Source organism: Pimephales promelas, chromosome 21 (assembly GCF_988280905.1).
Source record: "Pimephales promelas chromosome 21, fPimPro1.hap1.1, whole genome shotgun sequence".
Taxonomy (NCBI): Eukaryota; Metazoa; Chordata; class Actinopteri; order Cypriniformes; family Leuciscidae; genus Pimephales; species Pimephales promelas.
In genome coordinates, this window is record NC_142789.1 from 17,491,373 (window position 1) to 17,511,500 (window position 20,128).

The window sequence follows — 20,128 nt, forward strand, 5'->3', positions numbered from 1 at the left end:
TTATGTATCATTATTAATTTAACATTTTTATAAAATAGTAATTTAAATAAAAGCTGTATTCCAAATTTAAATAAATTTAATATTGTGGGTATTTCATGTTTTAATAAATAATAAACACATGTTTTACTCTTTAGAACTAAAGTGAATAAGCTCAATGTAAATATATTATAAGTATTATTTGTATTACATTGTTTTACCATATTTTTGCTGACAGGTAGCTACATTTGTTTCATCAAAAAGTCCTTTAAATTGGAAATGGGGGGGAAACTTTAAATAATAACAAATAAGCCTATTAAAAACGAACTTCTACAGACATTATTATCAGTAATTTTCGAGTTTGACACTGCCCTCACAGGATTGATTGATAACGAATGTGATGGAGGTGAGAGAGGCAGGCGGACCCTCATTAACCGAGCAGATTTTGTATGGAGAGCAGAATCAGGGATGATGAAGAAGAGACAGCTTAGGTGAGAAAGACCGCGTAATCAGATGTGACGTTTGGACATTGCTCTGACACCGGGAGCAGCACACAAAATTTTTAATCACCGATCAAATACCCACCGCTTGTGCGTGTTTGTTCTTAGCGACTCGGACAAAGAAGCACAGCTGCTTTGTGACAGAAACTGAGCGATTATGCATGCGCTAGTGTTTTGATTCACGCTTGTTTACCTCTCTTCCTCTGCAGGCACTTCTGTAATGCAGGTTACGGCCTTTGATGCCGACGACAGCACCACGGCGAACGGGCTGGTGCACTATCGCATCCTGAGCCAGACGCCTCACATGCCCTTTCCTAACATGTTTACCATTAACGGAGCCACAGGAGAGATCAGCACCATCGGTTCAGGCATCGACAGAGAGGTTAGTCTCGTCTTTTGACGTACATGTTAAAGCAATAATGCTTCCAAGAACCCGCTTACCGTTGATTAGTGTGGAAATGGGTTTGGCGTTCTCACCTGGCAATGATTTTTTTTCAGTGTACGAGTGTGCGTGCTTGCATACTATTCCAAGATTGTTTTGACCTCACTTTTTTGCCATCATTCTGACTAAATTTCTTTTCAGCTATGGTGTGTCTGAGCATACTTGTTGTGGATGGTCCCTAGTCTCCTGTGAACAACATTCTGAAGAGACACTCTAGTGCTATTACAAACAGTGCTTTTAGAAACAACTTAATGATCAGCCAGTCCTTTGAGTTGTCTGTGACCTTTTCAAGTTGAAGAGCAGCTATCTCCCCTCCCAGAATACCCCATCAGAGCAGGACAACAGCTACAATGACTAGGATGCTGAAAATGATGCAGTTATCATGGATGAATTTGAGTTGGCATACTGTCCTGTGTAGTCAGTGGGTTCTAACCCAGCTAACAGGAAATGTTCTCAGAACTTCAGCTAACATTCTGGCAAGGTTCTCTCAAAGATATATGAAGAGTTCAGATGCAAAAGCCTCTAAGTGCCATTTGAAATTTTCTTCTAAAATGATCATTTTTATCAAGCTTGTATGTTTAAGTTCAGTAATTTCACTTAAATGGCAATGAAGATTACCTATTAATTGTCATTTAAGTAAAATTACTGAACTTAAATATACAAGCTTGATAAAAATGGTCATTTTAGAAGAAAATTTCAAATGGCATTTAGAGGCTTTTGCATCTGAACTCTTCATATGCATGAACAAATGTTCCTCCAGTAATATTAATATAACGCTCTTTCAAAAGTATCTGTTCTTTAATAATATTCTCAAAATGTAAGCACAAAAACGTTGTTTTTACATCATTCATGGAACATTTTTTTCTTGTTTTAGTTGGATATTATTTAATTTGTTTATGCTACTACTTGTTTTAGGATGTTTAAAGAATATTTAAAGTCCCCCTGTGGTATAGAGCTTAGATCGGGCCCAAAAAATCAAGCCCGACCCTATACGAGCCTGTGCACGTTGTGTCCGAGTCTGACCCGGCCCGACACATTAACTGTAATCATGAGCCCGAGTCCGATTTAAACCCGACTATTATTTAATACTTGGTTCGTTATAACTAACGTTCTCAACCTATTTCAACCTATTTTCAAAATGCCGTTTTGTCATATAGCATCACATATGACGCTAAAGGGAATGCGTTGTCCAAACCTGTATGCTTTTGACAATAATAGACCAGTGGTTTTCAACCTTTTTGACTCAAAGGCCCCCATTGTCCAAAACGGTATTTAAGATATTTCTGGTATTTTCACTGTAATTATGACAAAACTGTTTATTTTAAAAATGTTTTATTGAAATATTAAATGATTTAATGTGGTTAATTAGTTTAATATATACAATTTATTTTGTGATTCCAGAAGTTTTATGTTCTGTAATATAGAATTCATGTTCTGAAGTACAAAGACTGCTTTCATTATCCTCAAAATGTATCTTGGCACGTGGCGTTATTTCATACTGATTTAAAAGCATTTGCTTGATTCCCCTTGATAGTGTGAATGCAAATTTGGATTCAGTCTCTGTTTCATTTCTGGGTTTTCTAGCTTGTCCTCTGTTGCACAACAGAGTTATGTACATGCTCTCGAGTCTTGTTATGCTTATTATTTCCAGCCCCTCCTAGAATTAATTCAGCTAATCACTGGAGTCTGCTTAGTGTGTCTGCTTTAGAATGCAGTTGACTTCATTTTCAATACATGCATACACTTACATACCCACACAAATGAACTCTGTGGGTCATGGGAACAGCTTTCCCATAACTCATCTGAGTCTCAGAGCTTGACCCTTCCCACCAGACGTGTTCCCCACCTTAACCTCTTCATTAATCCCTCTCTCTATCTTGCACACACACACTCTGTCTAACAAACACAAGCACACACACAGTTGTGTGCTCCTCCTTAACCTCCCTCTGCTCCACTAATGAGCAGGGTCATTCGGAGGTCTATTCAATTTATCCCAGAATGCTTAAACGGACCTGCGGGGAAGTCTTTCAACTTCCTCTTTATCTCTCCTTCCTACGTGATCGCTTGCTTTCTCGTCACAGATTTTAGTCTCATTCTCATTAGCGTCATAATCAAATATTCAAACATTTCTAGTTGTTGTAACCGGAGACCGCTTTCTCAGAAGTAGTAATTGTATGACAAATAGGGCTGTTTGTCAAATATAATTGATGATGATGATGTTAATGATGATGATGATTCAAGTGTATCTAGTGTAGCTGTTATTAAATACACTTTACTATTTGCTATATAAATACTTAAATTATATATATATATATATATATATATATATATATATAATAGTAAGAGTAACAGCGATGATAATATTGGAATGATTATTATTACTGCTGCTGTTGTTATCAGTTACACTAAATTATTTGTTAGAAAATTAATACTTCCATTTTATAACAGTCATTATAATAACAATAGGCATTATTATGATCATCATCATGAGATTAGCTATTGTCAGATAAACTTTAATATTCCAGTAACACTTTACAATAAGGTTCGTTAGTTAACATTAGTTAACATGTACAATATGTGAACAATACTTCTTCAGCATTTATTAATCTTAGTTAATATTATTTCCAACATTTACTAATACATTATTAAAATCAAAGGTTTTATTAGTTAACATTAGTTAATGGACTGTGAACTAACATGAACGCACAATGAACAGCTGTATTTGTATTAACTAACATTAACAAAGATTAATAAACACTGTAAATAATGCATTGCTCATCGTTAGTTCATGTTAGTTAATGCATTTACTAATGTTAACTAATGAACCTTATTGTAAAGTGTTACCAATATTCCTTTATCATAAAGGTCCTTGATGGTATTGAGACTCCTAGAAGACCAGTCACGAAAAACTGGATCAGAACATGATGGTAGAAAAGTGAAATGGTTCACTACATGGAAGCCAGAGCTGATGGTCTAAATAACCCAAAATGCTTCCTAAATTGAACCCATATTGGCCACTATTAAACTGTCTGAGACATTTTTACTATGTATAGGAAGCTGAGAGTAAATCATCGAATGAAGGGAGAATTTTCCAATTCCATTCGGGCACAAACAGGATGTTCAGGAACTCTCGATAAGTTGGTCCAATACAAAAGCTTATTGATATTACAGGCCCAGTAATACTGTCGAAAATTTGGTAAATCGAGGCATCATTTGGACTTTGGGAGTTCGAGAACCTTTCGTCTTATCCGTGCACATTTTCCGCACCTCAAAAAAGAGTGAGTTGTCTGGTTTAGTGTCAAAATAAATTACTTGTTAATGACAATGAGAAACATTTTGGCTAAATTGTCATTAGTAAGTTAATATGACCAGTTAGCAATGTTGGAAGATAGTACCATCTCTCTATATCTACCTTATAAGTTATAAACATCAATTAAAGAACTATTTTTATTTATTTTTTTTTCTAAAGAGAGCTGTGACTGACTTAGTGATAAATATTCCTATCTGAATCCTTCCTGAGCCCACATAAAGGAGAAAGGATGTCAGGAAAGTGTGTCAGCTGCTAAATTAATATGAAAAAATTCGCTCTTTTGAAGATTCAATTTGTATCTAGAGAATTTGCCAAATGATTCAGAAATCATGAGGATTGGCGGTAAAGATGAAATGGGGTTTGCTATATATAAAAGAAGGTCGTCTACATGAAGGGACAGTTTATAAGATGTTACGGATTTACTTATTACTAATTTAAACAATTACAGCAGTTGTTGTTGTAATGTTATTAAATCACTGTTGGTGGAGTTTTATTTAGCTATGATTTTCCCTCTTGCTTAAGGGGGTTTTTGCACTACAGTTCTATTACAGCCGTCATCGTTATTCCTTTGGCATCTTGTTTTACTTGACGCATAAAGTTCTCTACCCTTCATGCCGCATTAGATGACGTTTGCTGTCATCTCAAGATTTGCTATTTTCTCTCTGACAAGTTATCATAAGTCTATACCTGGAGCAGCGACTCCTGCTAATCCCATGACTAAGACAGACTGAGAAGGTCTCTTCAGGAGCATGAATGTGGGTCGTGGTGCCTACTGCAGGCAGGTAATCTGTCCTCCTCTCAGGACCAGAGAACGACCCTCATTAATCTAACGCTCTCTTCCACCTGTGCTCTCTAATTAGAACTAGGACAGTCTTATGTGTTTACAAAGCCACGTCGCAAATGGAACATTTGGAAGATTTTCAACATCACATTTTCCGTCAGTGAAGATGTTGTTGGACGAGACTGAAAGGAACAGTACGCCCAAAAATGGAAATTCTGTCATTATTTACTCACCCTAATGTCGTTCCAAACCCACATAACCTTTTCTTCCATGAAACACAAAAGCTTCTGTTTTCCATACAATGATGGTGGATGGTGATTTATATGGACAAGCTCCAAAAAAGAAGAAAAAATTAAAAGCATTTTAATATAAATGATTACTACAGGCTTGGAACAACATGGGGTTGAGTAATACCAAAAGGGGCTGAGTAAATGATGGCAGCGTTTAGTATTTTTGTGTTATACATACTACCGTTCAAAACGTTTCTTCCGCAAAGATGCATTAAATTGATTTCTATTTCAAACAAAAATAGAATAGAATAGAATTTCAAACAATCCAAAAGAATATTTCAAACAAATGTTGTTCTTATGAAACTTTATATTCATCACAGTATCCTGCAAAAAAAAAAAAAATGGTTTCCACAAAAACAATAGGCAGCACTGTTTTCATCATTGATAAAAAATGAATGTTTCATGAGCCAGAAATCGGATCATGGAAGGATCATGTGACCCTGAAGACTAAATTGCTTTTTGAAATATATTGAATTAGAAAGCAGTTATTTTAAATTATATACTATTTAACAATAGTAATGTTCTGGATTTTTTTATTTATTAAGTTATTTTTGCTTAGGGTTGAGGGAAAAAAATATATCTTTTGTCCTTTTGTACTTTTTGGTTGCATTGTGAGCATTTGCAGCACATGTGTTGCAAACTGATGAAGATGTTATCTTAAAACCCTTAAAAGAGGCCCTATCTTTCACCCGGCACAATTGACTTTGTAAACCAATGAATGTCTCATTCGTATTTTGCACCCGTGCAAAGCAGACTTTTCCCTCCACAGGCGCACGCCGGCAAACTAGGGAATGAACTTGCGCTCCCATGGCGGTTAGCACAATAAAGGAGGCAGGTTCCGGCGCAAACAATCCCTGGTGCTATTTTGCAGTTCCAGAAAACATTTGCACCACTGACCAGAAAAAAAGTAGTCTAAAGTCAGTGGCGTGTTGCGTGTACATTCAGATACTATTTCAAGCCTGCATGCTTGGCCATATTACAGAGTGTGAACAACACACATACACTGTAGATGATTCTCTTGATCTACACAGATGCATTTTACTTAAGCGATTTGCGTCGCGAGCAAGAGACATTTATCCCGTCGGTTAAAAAGCAACAGCACTGAGATCCGCCCACAAGGAACTTGCGCTTTGCGCTTGACAGTTGGGCTTTAGATCGTTAAAATAGGGCCCAATAAGTTTTCTTCAGTCGCAGCCAAGCGGCAACATTCTAATCTGAAACATGAAGCCTACCCGACAGTGCAAAAAACTGCAATACATCTAAAATCCGCTAGAGGGATGTCCCAAAAGGGAACAAATGTCCATAGACCCCATGTTAAAATGTCCGTTTTCACAACATAAATTCCCATGTCCCATGGACTTTTATTGTATTTTTCGATAGGTTCCGAGTGCCTGACAACTGTGAGGGGGTGATTTTTTTTTTCTAACTCGTTAGTTTAGATCATATTTAGATATAAAATGTATGACAAATGGGGGCAGTTAACTTTGATCGACAGCTGATAACGGGCTGTGCCAAGTGGAATTTGACGTCTCGGCCAAGATCTGACACAACACATCACACCACCTCTGTATCCTTTTTGAACATTTGTATTTGTATTTTCCCAAGATTTTCAAATATGGCGCCGCCCATACCCCCCATAAACAGCCTCAAAACTGTTCTTCAGAAAGTCCATGGGTGACGTCACAGACGCTGTGGTCGCAGCATGTCGGCCACCATACACAGTAAAGGATAAACCGCGTCAAAGATTATGGAAAACAGCAATATTGTTAAATAGACTGATTGCTGTTTGTATGTTCACTTAGTGTTTAGATTAGTGGTCCTACATAAATATTCTCCCACATTTCAATGTTGTACACAACAAGCGGCGCATGGGAGATGGGCAGCTGTCTACACACACATACCCATCCTAACATTTACTTCTCTCCGTCTCCTTCACACACACATTTTTTCATCAGGAGCACAATTCTCCTCCATCAGTACCTGTAGTCTAATTGGAGTATTTATGCAGTAATTAGTGGGTTGAAGAAGCCTGGTGAAGTTGCTTGCAATGGTGGGAGTTCACATTCACTTTAATGTCACACACATGTGATAAGGTCTGAATACCAATTACCCTCTCACACCGAGACCCCATCACCTCTACACACCTCTTAACCTGCTCGCCATCACCTGTCTGATTACAGCAGCTAACAAGCAACCCCTCTCCCCGTCTTTCTGCGCTGCATGCCTTTTATGGCAACTGTCATCTTGTCTTATGCACCTCATATGTCCATCTTATGCACTTTACAAGCAGCCTTCCCCGTTTCTGTCTCTTTTCTCTTTAATAGCATGAATCTACTGTATAATATCATACAGCAATTAAATGAAATTGGGTGTGTGTGTGTGTGTGTGTGTGTGTTTTAATGGGTTTACGAAAGGCATACTTCTGCAGATAGAAGTTATCTGTAAAATAATAAAATTAATAATGTATTCACCTTTCAAAACCTTATTATTTTCCTCTGTGGAACACAAAAGGAGAAGTTTGGAAGAATCGTCATGCTCCTTTCTAGGTGGAACTGTCAAGCTCCAAAAAAGGACAAAAAGCATTCGCCAAAATTAAAGTTTGATGGTTTAATGTTTGAAAATGAATATTGGTATTGTGATTTTACTGTTCTGCTGTTTTTATTTATTTTATAATGCACCTTTATTATAATAATGTTTCTTATTCCGTTTAATAGTTTTTTCTTTCTTAATAATAATAATGGTTACATTTTAGATTAGAGTTCCAGTTCTCACTATTAACTAACTATTAACGAATTGTTCCTAAAAAAAACCTCAATTATTTCTTATGATTAGTTAGTGAGGTAGTTATTATGTTTAGGAATTGGGTAGGATTAAGGAATGTTGAATATAGTCATGCAAAATAAAACATAGATATGTGTTTTGTAAGTACTAATAAACAGAACATATCCTAGTAATATGCATGTAACAGGCAACTAGTTAATTGTGAGAATTGTACTATAAACTAATATGTCACCATAATAATTATTATGAAAGTATTATTGTTAATATATACATATATATAGATTTTTATTATAATTATTAGTAATTTTGATATATAATAAAATATAATATAAACGTATAATTCCAAGTCTTGAGGAATAGACTGACATTTAAGTAAATTGCTTGGAAAAGAGTCCAATATATCTACTTTTTTTATTATTATTATTATTATTATTATTAGCATTAGCCAATACATTTTTCTGTTCGGCCAATAAGGACTTTTATTTTTTTACCATAAAACAATTCTAAATTGGTTGACAACTAGAAAAGAGCAGCTTGGACAATCTGTTATAAACCTCTCCTTGTGTCTTACACAAAAGACAGAAAGTCATATAATTTAAGACATGAGGATGAGTAATGATGGATGTGAGTGATGGAATTTGAATATAACGATCCCTTTACATAAATCCCATGGTGCTATTTCATTTAATGGAGCATAAATGTGCTTTTCATTTGTCAGATGTCATGATGTATCATATGAAGGACCAAACATACAAAAAGTCTCATTTTGTCTGATTTGTTTTAGTTTTTGTAGGTTTGGTCCTCCATAGTATCACAATGTTTGGTCATGGATTTGAATAACATAAAATTAAAGTGCTTAAATGTTCTGCAGTGGCAGCGCTGTATCTTGTGTGTGTTAAAAGCCCTGCATGTATGTCTCAGCAGCTCTGTGAATCTGTTCGAGCCAGATTGTCCAGGCTGTTGCTTTTCATTACCTGTCTCTTGTCTCTGCCAGAGGCCATGTGGTCTGTGTGCGTGCGTGTGTGAGTGTGTGTGCGGGCTTGCCTAGTTTTGTCAGGTCTGGCTTAGAACGTGTCCACTCTGCCTCGCCTGATTAGGGAATCGATCAGTGTGAAGTGTGTGTGTGTGTGTGTGTCCCAGTCATTCCCAGATGAAGCAAAGCTTCCTGTACGTGGGAGATGAGGAGAATCATAACTTCTGGTTGCACTCTCTCCACTTTCATCTCCTCCACCGTCGCTTTTCTCCTCCACCTTCCCCTTATCACCTCTCCGCTTCCCTTCTCTCCCGAGGGAGCGAGTGATGTGTCGGGAAGAGGTGAGGTCAGGGCCCGTTGGGCTGTGAAATGCTCCTCATAACGGTCGACTCAACCGTGCGAGAGTCTGTATGGATGAAACCCGTGTGTCTCGTTGGATCTACTCTCAAGTCGCCGAGATTCTGCCAGCTGTCCTGAGGCGTAATCACTTTACATTCTCTTCAGGACTGGAAATGTGTTTAAGCTGGTCTCTCGGTGTCACGTTCCCATTCCCGCTGCCGACTCTGTATGAAAAGTGTGCGAGATTAATTACACACTGATTTGTTTCTCTTGTTCTCTGCAGAGCATAACCAGAGGAGACAGTATTGATATTTCATTATGGTGTTAATAAAGGTCAGCCGCTATTGAGCTCTCATTAATAGAGTCGAACTGGGCAATATTAACGAGAAGACGCAGGTTTTAATGACTCTCAGTGTGTCCGCGGCGCTCTGCAATTCTTTAAGTGCTTTAAAACAGTGAGACAGTCCCTGACCTGTCTCTTAAATGCGACTACCTGAGGGAGAGAGAAATATGAATGGGGTAGACAGAAGGATAGAATGAAAGACTCAGCTTAAACCTGTCCAGTCAGTCAGTTAGTTATTATAAAGTTTCCCATTAAGGAAACTGGTTTCAAGACACGCTTCCAGGCATCACAAGGGCACATCAAATGAGCTAGAACAAATTCAAATGAGCACTAAAGATAACCAAATTAATATGTATTTACTACATTGAATATTTCCTAGAAGAAATTGTATCAGAACAATCATCAAACATGAACATTTTTTTCTACTTTAAAACTTCTAACAGCTGAATCATATGCAGAGGATTATTGTAGACAAGTGAAAGACACATGCTATGCTGTCTTCATCAGACCAAAATAAGGCATCTTAGTAGACAGGATGCTACTCAAACATTGATTTCAGACATGTCTTGATACCTTCCTCCTTCATTATAGTACCTGCAAAAGCAGGGTTTTTTTTTTAAATATAAGGCATCATAACTAAAATTGTACTAGGTCATCGGTTCACAACAGGGGGTTCGCGGCCCACAAGGGGGCCTCAGCGAGCTCTGTGGGGGGTCGCGTCATATTTTCAAAAGTTTTGAGCAACGAGCATTAAATAAAAGTCCTTATTATTTTTTTTCTGTTCAAAATGTATATAATGAGCGAGTTCATCATGAAACCATTTTTCAATCCGTGTTTTTGTCTTATCCGGAACCACTATGGTACACCTATAATAAGTGTTTACAGTGGGACTATTTTACACTGGTTCGGATCGCTGCCACTGCGGAGTAGCACAGTACCTGTGTGACTTGTCATAGACGTACACAGAAAGAAGTCGTTTCAGCTGCAATTTTCTTCTGAAAGACGCATTATTCTGTTATTAAACGCAAGTTTCTTATTGCTCGCTAAAGTGCCAAAAACGTAAAAAAAAAAAAAAAAAAAAAAAAAAAACTTGCAATATTGAGGCCCCAGACAGCAGTCATTTAGTAATAGCCTATATTCTTTTTTTTCTTTTTTTTTTACTTGAACACCACTGTGAATATTTTTGTTTTTGGATTTCAATATTTAGGCTTCTCCTAGGCTTAAGTTTTTAAATTACAAAGGGCCTACTCATGTTTTTGTCATTGTATTTTTAATATTATAGGCTATTATTTGTGCATAAACATCTGGTTATATTAAACATACTGTTTGTTTGAAAACAACATATTTTGTCATCCTTGCAAATATCATTAAATGTGAAGGTGTGCTCTAAAATATTTTCTTGGGAAAAAAGGGAGTCTCAGACAAAAAAGGTTGGGAACCACTGTCCTAGGTGACCGATTTGGAATGCTCTACATCATGTGTCATAAATAATGTCAATCAATATGGATAATACTTTATATACACAGTACCTTTTTTCATAAATTTGGGTATTAGTGAAAATAAAAAAATCCAAGGCTGCATTAAATTGGTCAAAAGTTATAATGAAGATATTTCTAATGTTACAAAAGATGTCTATTTCAAATAAACAATGTTCTTTTGAACTTTCTATTCATCAAAAAACCCTTAAATATACAGTATAGGGTTAGCTTAGGTTGGGTTAGGTTAGGTTAGGTTAGAATTGGGTTATGTATAATGGGTACACAAAAAATAATCAGTATGACTGTATTTAACATTAGCCTACTGATAATCATAAATGTTTCTTGAGCAGCAAATCAGCATACTGTATTAGAGTGATTTCCGAAGGTTCATGCCACATGACACTGAAGACTGTAAAGATTGAGTAATGATGCTTTTACTGATTTTACAAATTTTACTGTATTTTTCGATCAAATAAATGCAGCCTGTGCATAAGAAACATCATTCAAAACCATGAAAAAGTCATATCTTGGTAGAAAATATCCAGCCCATTCTCACCCCCAAGGCGTCACTTAACTGACGCCTTGGGAAGCATTTAGACATGCTTCAATATCTGATGCTTTAGGCGCCCTTTAGCGTCAGTTAGATGACGCCCTAGGATCGCGTGTACACTCTAAAAAATGCTGGGTTGTTTTAACCCAACTTTGGGTCAAATATGGACTAACCCAGCCATTGGGTTACATTTTTACATTACATTTTTAACCCAAGATTTCGGGTTTGTCCATATTTGACCCAAAATTGGGTTAAAACAACCCAGCATTTTTTAGAGTGTACCCTACCCCCACCCCACACCTAAACCTAACCGCGTCCTCTAACTGACGCTTTCCTTTAGCGTCAGTTAGATGACGCCGTAGGATCACGTCATGTAAGTGACGCTAAAGGGCGCCTAAAACGTCAAATATTGAAGCATGGTCAAAGGTGACGCCTTGGGGTGAGAATGCGTTGAAATATCACAATTGTGTTTCTGCCTATGTAGGCAGTACTAAGCCAGAACGTCAGAGAAGGCATTTCTCTGCAATGTTTAGTTCTAATCAGATTTATGTCCCATGTTCAGTCATATCCTGAAACAAAAGGAAGCCATCAAAGTAAACCCATCAGGATCTCCAGCAAGCTCTTGTGAGGGTATCCATTGCTTTACAGCAGCAGTCAGCCTCCACCCTCCAAGACATCCATCCCCCAGACCAGTCTCAGTGGGACACTGACTCGTCCTTGACTCCCCCTACTTCCTGTCTGCAACAACAGAAGGCTTTCGGCCAACCGGATTAAATTCGGCTGGAGCTGAAAGAGGCAGAGGAGAGGCTTTGGCTCAGGCTCAGCTCTGCCTCCTCCCAGTGTGGACTAACTGGAGTCAGATTCACCCGAGCATGGACAGGGGCACAGTTTCAGATCTGTGCCCAAAGGAATGTTGGCCATGCAACAACAAACACTTCGATGTGTGTGTGTGCTTGCATGTTTCTGTCCATCTGTTGCCCTCGCAACCCCTGCTTTTCATCCGTGGTTACAAATGCTGTAGGTTGGTTCATGTCCGTTGATGAAGAGTTGCTTTTTGCGCACTGATTGTCTCTGTGCGTATGCGTGTGGGTGTGCATCTTTCCATAAATACAAAGTATAAAAGCAGAACAAAGCTCACAGTAGCCTCTTGTCCTAATTAACAGAAAAGCCTGCACACAAGCAGACAGACAGTCAGACAGACAGATGTTTCTCCAGACGAACACAAAAAGCTGCCATTCCCCAAATATACAGTCTTAAAGTCTTTGTAAGATGGCTTTGTTCAGGCTTAGATGACAAAACAGGGCCCGCGAGCCAAAGTTGGCCTGTGATGACCTTTGATTTGGCCTGCCATGCCATGAGAGGAGAAATATAGCCTAGGAAAAAAATAAAAACATGTCATTGAAGTAGACTTGTGCCGACATATGGTAATACTCTTTATTGCTGCAATTATTATGTACAATATTGTTACTTTATGGGCTGTTTTATGCCAGTGGTGTGCCCCATATGACTGAGAATGAGAGTGTAAACAAAACCCATTATGAGAAGTATGTCTGAAGGCGGACCGCTTAAGACTATAGGGGTGAAAAAAAAAGATCTATCTGAAGATGAAAGTGCATTATGGAATTTAATAATCTTTTATGTGAATTATTATTATTATCACAAAGGGCGTCTCCGCGGCCACAACAAATGTGGAGCATGCGAAGTTGAGGGAAAAAATGCACACTTTAAATGAAGAAAAATCAAGCTGCTAAGTTTAATTTCTACATTGTTATCCATAAATGGGTCCAACTATTTTTTTTTTTAACAAAGTTCATTTTTGTTTTCTTCCTAATGCAGTTGTGATATTATGCATAATATTTGGAGGATATGCATTAAATCTTATATTATTTTTATTTTATTTTTTTCAACGCAATCAATAAATGAAAGAAAGATGGCATCAGTGCATTTGTATGAATCAAGATACAGCATTGTCATGGACAACAGTGAATGAATAAATGCTGCGACTCACCCATCATTTATTATAGAGAGCCATGTAACACACGCAATCAAGCTGTATGCTTAATTTAAAGATTAAAGTTTATTGTTCTTTTATAAATAACATTTATATTTTAATCAGAAAATGTTCTGTCACATGAAATGCAAAACTACTTTTCATATTTGCATATTATAAGACATAATTTGTTTGTGGATTAATTCAAGATTCTTTCCTTTTTTATTTATTTTTTTAATGTCAGTTGGTGTTTAAAAAGTAACTAATCATTTAAGTTTAATATAACAGTCTGTATAATGCAACTTTTGGCACACAGACCTCGATCAAGTTTGATTTTTGGCCCATTTAAAAAATTATTCATTGAAATCAAGTTGAAATAATTATAAGAAATAATTTGATGAAGAGTGTACATAATTAAACAGAATTTGGAATGTTTCCTTTGCAACTAGTTTAAATAAAATAAATTAAGGACTATAATTACAAAAAAATTAAATTAAAGCTAAACGCAAATATAATGAACTAATTAAAATGACAAAAGCACATTACAAAACTACTTAAACTTTAAACTAAAATTAAAATCTGAAAATACAAGCAGACTATAGTTACAGCATAGTGTAGTATACTATTTTATACTATACTATTTTGGACTACTTATACTATTTCATTTAGGGCTGTTGTATGTATCATTTTACTATGGGATTACCATATCATTTCTGGGATTACCATATCATTTCCGTGTAGTCGTTCCTAGAATTGAAACCTGAATAAACATCCTAAACTAGTCAAGTCAAGTCAAGTCACATTTATTTATATAGCGCTTTTCACAATACAGATTGTATCAAAGCAGCTTCACACTGATAACATGAAAGTAGCACAACACAGATCAACAACATTGCTAAACACTAAATAATCCCAAATGAGCAAGCTCAAAGCAAGCCAAAAACAAGGCGACAAACTAGTTTTTTATTTTTATTTTTATTTTATTTTTTTAAATTTTTTCTTTTCCTTATTGTTTCAATGCTAAAAATGCATACAATCTTTGGATCTGCAGTCCTCATTTACCTGTGCGGTGTGCGTGTGTGTCTCTTCATTTGATTGAAATGGACATGTTCTGTGTTGTTTCAGAAAGTGCCTCAGTACACCATCATAGTGCAGGCCACCGATATGGAGGGAAGTCTGAACTTTGGCCTGTCCAACACCGCCACGGCCCTTATTAGCATTACTGACATCAACGACAACCCGCCGGAGCTGGATGCAAAAATGGTGAGTATCCTAGAATTTAAACAGGGAGCATTTACATACCATATACGTAATGTGTTCCAAAACCCCAGTGAGCTGCCTATATAACTCATCATATGTGAACTACATACACAAAGACTCTTCCTGAAGGTTGGAATCAGAAATTGTTGATTATAAATAAACCTGTATTTCATTCATACTGAAAAGTGTCCATTAAAAATGCTTAAATGCAGTTGAATAGGGTAAAAAAAAAAAATAACTAATACATTTAGATATCAGCATACCCCCAGGCCAGTTGATTACATTAATAATTGCAAAAAAGTTTTAGCTTTTTAGGTTTTCTGAAAGGTTATGGTTAAACATGCAGATACATTGTCTAATTAAATTATGACTAATTTGCATACATTTCCAGATAAGAACAGAAATCTGAACATTGAATAAAGACAGGTTCAAAATTCTTATTGACATATTAGAGTCAAGGGGTTTTTTTTACTAAGGAGATTTTTGATCCATAAAAAAAAGATTGTCTACATTTTCACCTTGTTTTAGGAATAAAATGTTGTATAAAAATCAGACAAATTTAAACAAAAAAATAAAAAACAATGGTTTGGTCACATGATCTTACCCAATTTTATGCATATTAAAGTATCATTCTACTTACATCAAATTCTATAGAAAACATATCGGTTACCTAGCGTAACCTTGGTTCTGTTTCGAGTTACATCGAATGTGTCACAAGAACTGGGCAGATGCAAGTTAAACACGTTATTTGACACAAATATGAACACACGAACACAAGTTGCTGGTGGCAGGGATAGGTGGTCCTAGAAGAGTGAATCCAGTGCAGTGTGGGGGGGATTGGGGCACTGGGGGGGGGGGCAAGAAATCAGAAAATTGAACTGGAAATAAATAGTTGTTTAGAAAATATTCAGCACGGTTTAAAAAATCTTTGCAATGCCCTGTGGCCTAATGTAAATGGCATTACATGTGGCACTAACCAATAGCCTGAAAATCCTTTTGTATTTTACATTAATTGGACCACACAGTTTTAATACATAAAAAAAAAAACATCACCTTGGCATTAATTAGTCATTCAACATGCTTTATTCTCAACACAAACGCGATTGTGTCGGCAAACGTTCTCCGCATGAAATCTGTCTCTGACATGGTTTCTTCTTAAATAAACCTGTGATGTCCTGTTACGGTGTAAAAATAAACAAAAACCCATTAAGTATAAATTGCACAGAGTTGCAACTTGAATGTTGCTACGACGGTGTTAACGTTCTAACCTTTTAATGTTTACCACGGCACAGCTTTTTTGGAAAAATATTATAGTGCCTTTAGTGTTTTAAAACAATAGATAAAGTAATATGTATCTATTTTATATGTAGGTTAGTCGTGTGCGCTGCCGTGGAATAACACTGACAAGTCATCTCTACACCGTCTGCCGGAGTTACGTTAGCTAATCTAATGCTACTGGCTTGATCAGTCACACATGAAAGTAATCAGATGGTGCGATATTTCAAAATATATACTGTTATTGAGTGTGTATATTCCATAAACAGTGACATGTCGAGGTCTCTCTCTCTCTCTCTCTCTCTCTCTCTCCTACTGTTTGAAAAAAATAATAATAATAAATGCGGACCTGTGATTCCGCTTTGCGAATCGCAAATCAAGCAGTGATTGACAGCGTTCTGATCCAATGCCGTTGGGTATTGTCAGGTTGACTGTAAATCTAGCCGAATGATGTTGGCAGGGCACTAGGGGGTGCCTATCATATGCCCCTCTTCTAAACACGCCCATGTGTATGGCACTGAAAGTAGCTGCTTATGTAGCGTTCCAAATCAGGAACATACGAGGTGCCATGATGATTAGAATGCAGCCATGTAAGATGTGGTTTTGGAACAGAGCTGTAGTGTGCCTGTTTGGGCGCATCCACTTCTCATTATCCCCATTTCTGAATTCTAACAGTGTCTTGATACTCATTTAATTCACACAATACTGTCTGACAGCTGGAGAAACCTACTGGTGCTGTGAAACACAGAGAGATTCAAGAGCAATGAATTCTGGGAGGTGATGAGGGAAGAGATGGAGTGAAATGGAGGGTGTAGCGAAAGAGAGGGATGTGATATCAGGTGCTCTCCCTCTCTCTCTCTATCTATGTCTCTCTCCTGTCCTCATGCCAACTCTGCCCCTTAGGTGACTGTAGTTCCTCTTCAGGCATCTGGCTTCAATCCCCGCTCATCCGCACATTTTTGTTTCTCTTTTCTCCTTCTCTACATCCTCCATCTCCTGTTTTCTCTCTTATCTCTGTATCTCTACACCTCTCTCCCCACATTTACCAGTGTTTGTTTCTGTCAGCCTTCATCTCTCGCTCCTTCCTTCTCCGCTTAACCATTTATCTCCTTCCCTCGATCCTTCTCTCTGGCTTTCGTTGTCTATCTCTCTCCCCGTTTCCATTTATTTCCTGCTATCTGCCATCCCTCTTTTATCGCTCTCTCGCAGCGCTCATCTCTGGTGCCCTTGCGTTTTCTCTCTCTCATTAAGTAATATCCCCAGGCCTCCGCCTCAGCGTCTGATGCTAAAGCATTCTGAATTATTTTGCACATTTCTTTCTACCTGTAATATTTATTTGAAGGCCAAACGATACTTACTGAATCAGGCTGACATCTATCATCTGGCATCAGACGATCTTGCTGTTTATTTTAATTGGTGTCATTTTATTCTTAAATGTTGTTTTTGAGGACTAGATGTTTGTGGACAGGTCTCAAGCGTTTGGCTGCTGTTGTTGGTGGGTTTGAGATGTGATGTGCTGACAGGGGTAGAGACTGCCTATTGCTCTTGGCCGCAAGGAATTACAGGGTCTAGGTCAAAGGTTTTTCTCAGGGTCACAACCCATCGCCCCTCGCTTGATCTGATGAGACTAAATGGACAGTTTACTCACAAATTAAAATGATGTCATTATTTAGTCACCCTCATGACATAGACCATAAGACTTTCATTAATCTTCAGAAGGAATGTACATAAGGTTTGATGAAACCCGAGAGATTTATGTCCCTGCACTGAAAGTCTTTCAAGCTTCAAATCATAAAGACATTGTAAAAGTAAATTAAACGAATCGAACAGTTTACAACCGTGAATCGTGTAAATCCAAGAAAAAAAATATATATATTTTTGGGGTGGTGGGATGCTGGTAACTGTATGAGGATTGAAATTGCGAAATTATACGTTTTCTAATACATTAATTTCCAATGTTAGTATCTCGTGCTGCCATCTGTGGGATGTCCTGAGAATGTTGGCCAAGGTTCAAAGCGCCAAATGTGAGTAAAAATCTGCGTTGAAACAGTACTTTTTATAATAATAATTATTATTTTTGATACTTTTTATAACTTATAGTGTATAATATTTAATCATATTTTAATTGTACAGTGCAATAGTATTTATTATTAGCCTGGATGCCATCCCAAACTCCGCCCACAATGGTCTGGACTCGATCCATTGAGGAGTAATTATGATCAGGCAAAGAATTTTGGGGCCAATCAAATTGCCAGGGTGGGCTTTATACGATGACGGACAGATGATCTGCAGGGACGTAATCATTACGTTATCAAAGAGCGCTTCAAACTGGTTTCCCTCAGAAATGACTGCAGCTGGAGATGTATCGATTCCACTGTCGCGTCTGTTTTTAAAATGAATCGACAGCGCATTAATTTTAATAGACGAACAGAAAACTCCAATCAAGGCATTTGTCGATCGGAAAGATGTTTTTGCCGTCCTTCCTACATGATTCGGCAAAAGTGTAACTTATCAGCTGGCTCCGATGGTCGCTAAGAATATGGGACGTAATGAAAAGCCTGTGGTCGTTGTGGTTTCTCCTTTGGTCGCACTCATGGAGGACCAAGTAAAAGAAGAAACGTCTCGGTTACGTATGTAACCCTCGTTCCCTGAGTAGGGAACGGAGACGTTACGTCAGAAGTGACGGAGATTGGGGGTTTCGCATAGAAAGCCAATCCTCTTCGAGTATTAAAACACGAGCCAATGGCATGCAATGCCTTGGGGCTGCGGAAATTTGCATAGCGTACTCCGCCCTACTCCGTGAGTATAAAAGGAGGAAGTGAACGCAACCGCAGTATGTCTTCGCTGAGGAGCCAAGACTGAACTCGGCCTCTACCCAGCGATACAGCAGAAGTGGCAGGGAGACGTAACGTCTCCGTTCCCTACTCAGGGAACGAGGGTTACATACGTAACCGAGACGTTCCCTTTCGTAGTCACTTCGAGTTACGTCAGAAGTGACGGAGATTGGGGGTCTGTGCCATCACGCCATCTTCAAGCTGTCTTCCAGTGCCCTGCGAAAGACTGAACCCCCGAGCCTTACCTCTTTTTTTTTTTTTTTTTTTGGGGATCCGACTTTGACACAGGATTACCAAGGTACACTGGGAAACATATCCCGAAGGGGACATGCTACCAGCTGCCTACCGAAGGGAGGACTTAAGAATACACATATGGCCACATAGGAACGCATATGGAACACTGGAGTACCAACCGCAGGTGGCTACTGATTTAAACTCCAGGGGTGGCAGATGGCTTGCCAAGGGAAGACACATGCTCAGAGAGGCTTACAGTGGATAATACACATGAGACGGTTACCATGGGGAACCGTGCGCATGGAGGCACCTAGCTAGCATCCAGAGCCACGCAGTGGTGCCCGCATCGTCGGTGCTGGAGGACTCAAGACTTCAATGGAAGAACTGAGGAAATATCGCACTTATCCAGTCCGGGGAGTGGAGTGGCGAGCAAGCGAAGACACCTGAGCGGATCCAGAACTGGCCGAAACGAGTACGTGAGAGGATACCGGCTCAATTCGCAGATTATAGAATCTGGCGAAGGTGTTGGGTGTCGCCCAGCCTGCAGCTCTGCAGATGTCTGTTAGCGAGGCGCCGTGCGCTAAAGCCCAAGAGGAGGCTACACTCCGAGTGGAATGGGCCGTCACACCAAGGGGGCACGGAAGGCCTTGCTGCTGGTAAGACAAAGCAATGGCATCCACTAACCAGTGGGACAGCCGTTGCTTTGAGAGAGCCCTTCCCTTCTGGCTCCCCCCATGACAGACAAAGAGCTGGTCTGAGGTCCTGAAACACT

At 38.3% G+C, this 20,128-nt stretch overlaps 1 protein-coding gene across 2 annotated transcripts in view; it reads left to right on the forward strand.

Annotated features, from left to right (window-relative positions):
• The window catches only part of cdh4 (cadherin 4, type 1, R-cadherin (retinal)), a 258,635-nt gene that overhangs the window by 215,128 nt on the left and 23,379 nt on the right, over positions 1 to 20,128 (forward strand). For both annotated transcript variants that reach the window (XM_089125292.1, XM_089125293.1), the window contains 2 exons: positions 686 to 858; positions 14,879 to 15,016. In XM_089125292.1, coding sequence (XP_088981418.1) covers positions 686 to 858; positions 14,879 to 15,016 — 311 coding nt within the window. The remainder of the gene's footprint in view (positions 1 to 685; positions 859 to 14,878; positions 15,017 to 20,128) is intronic.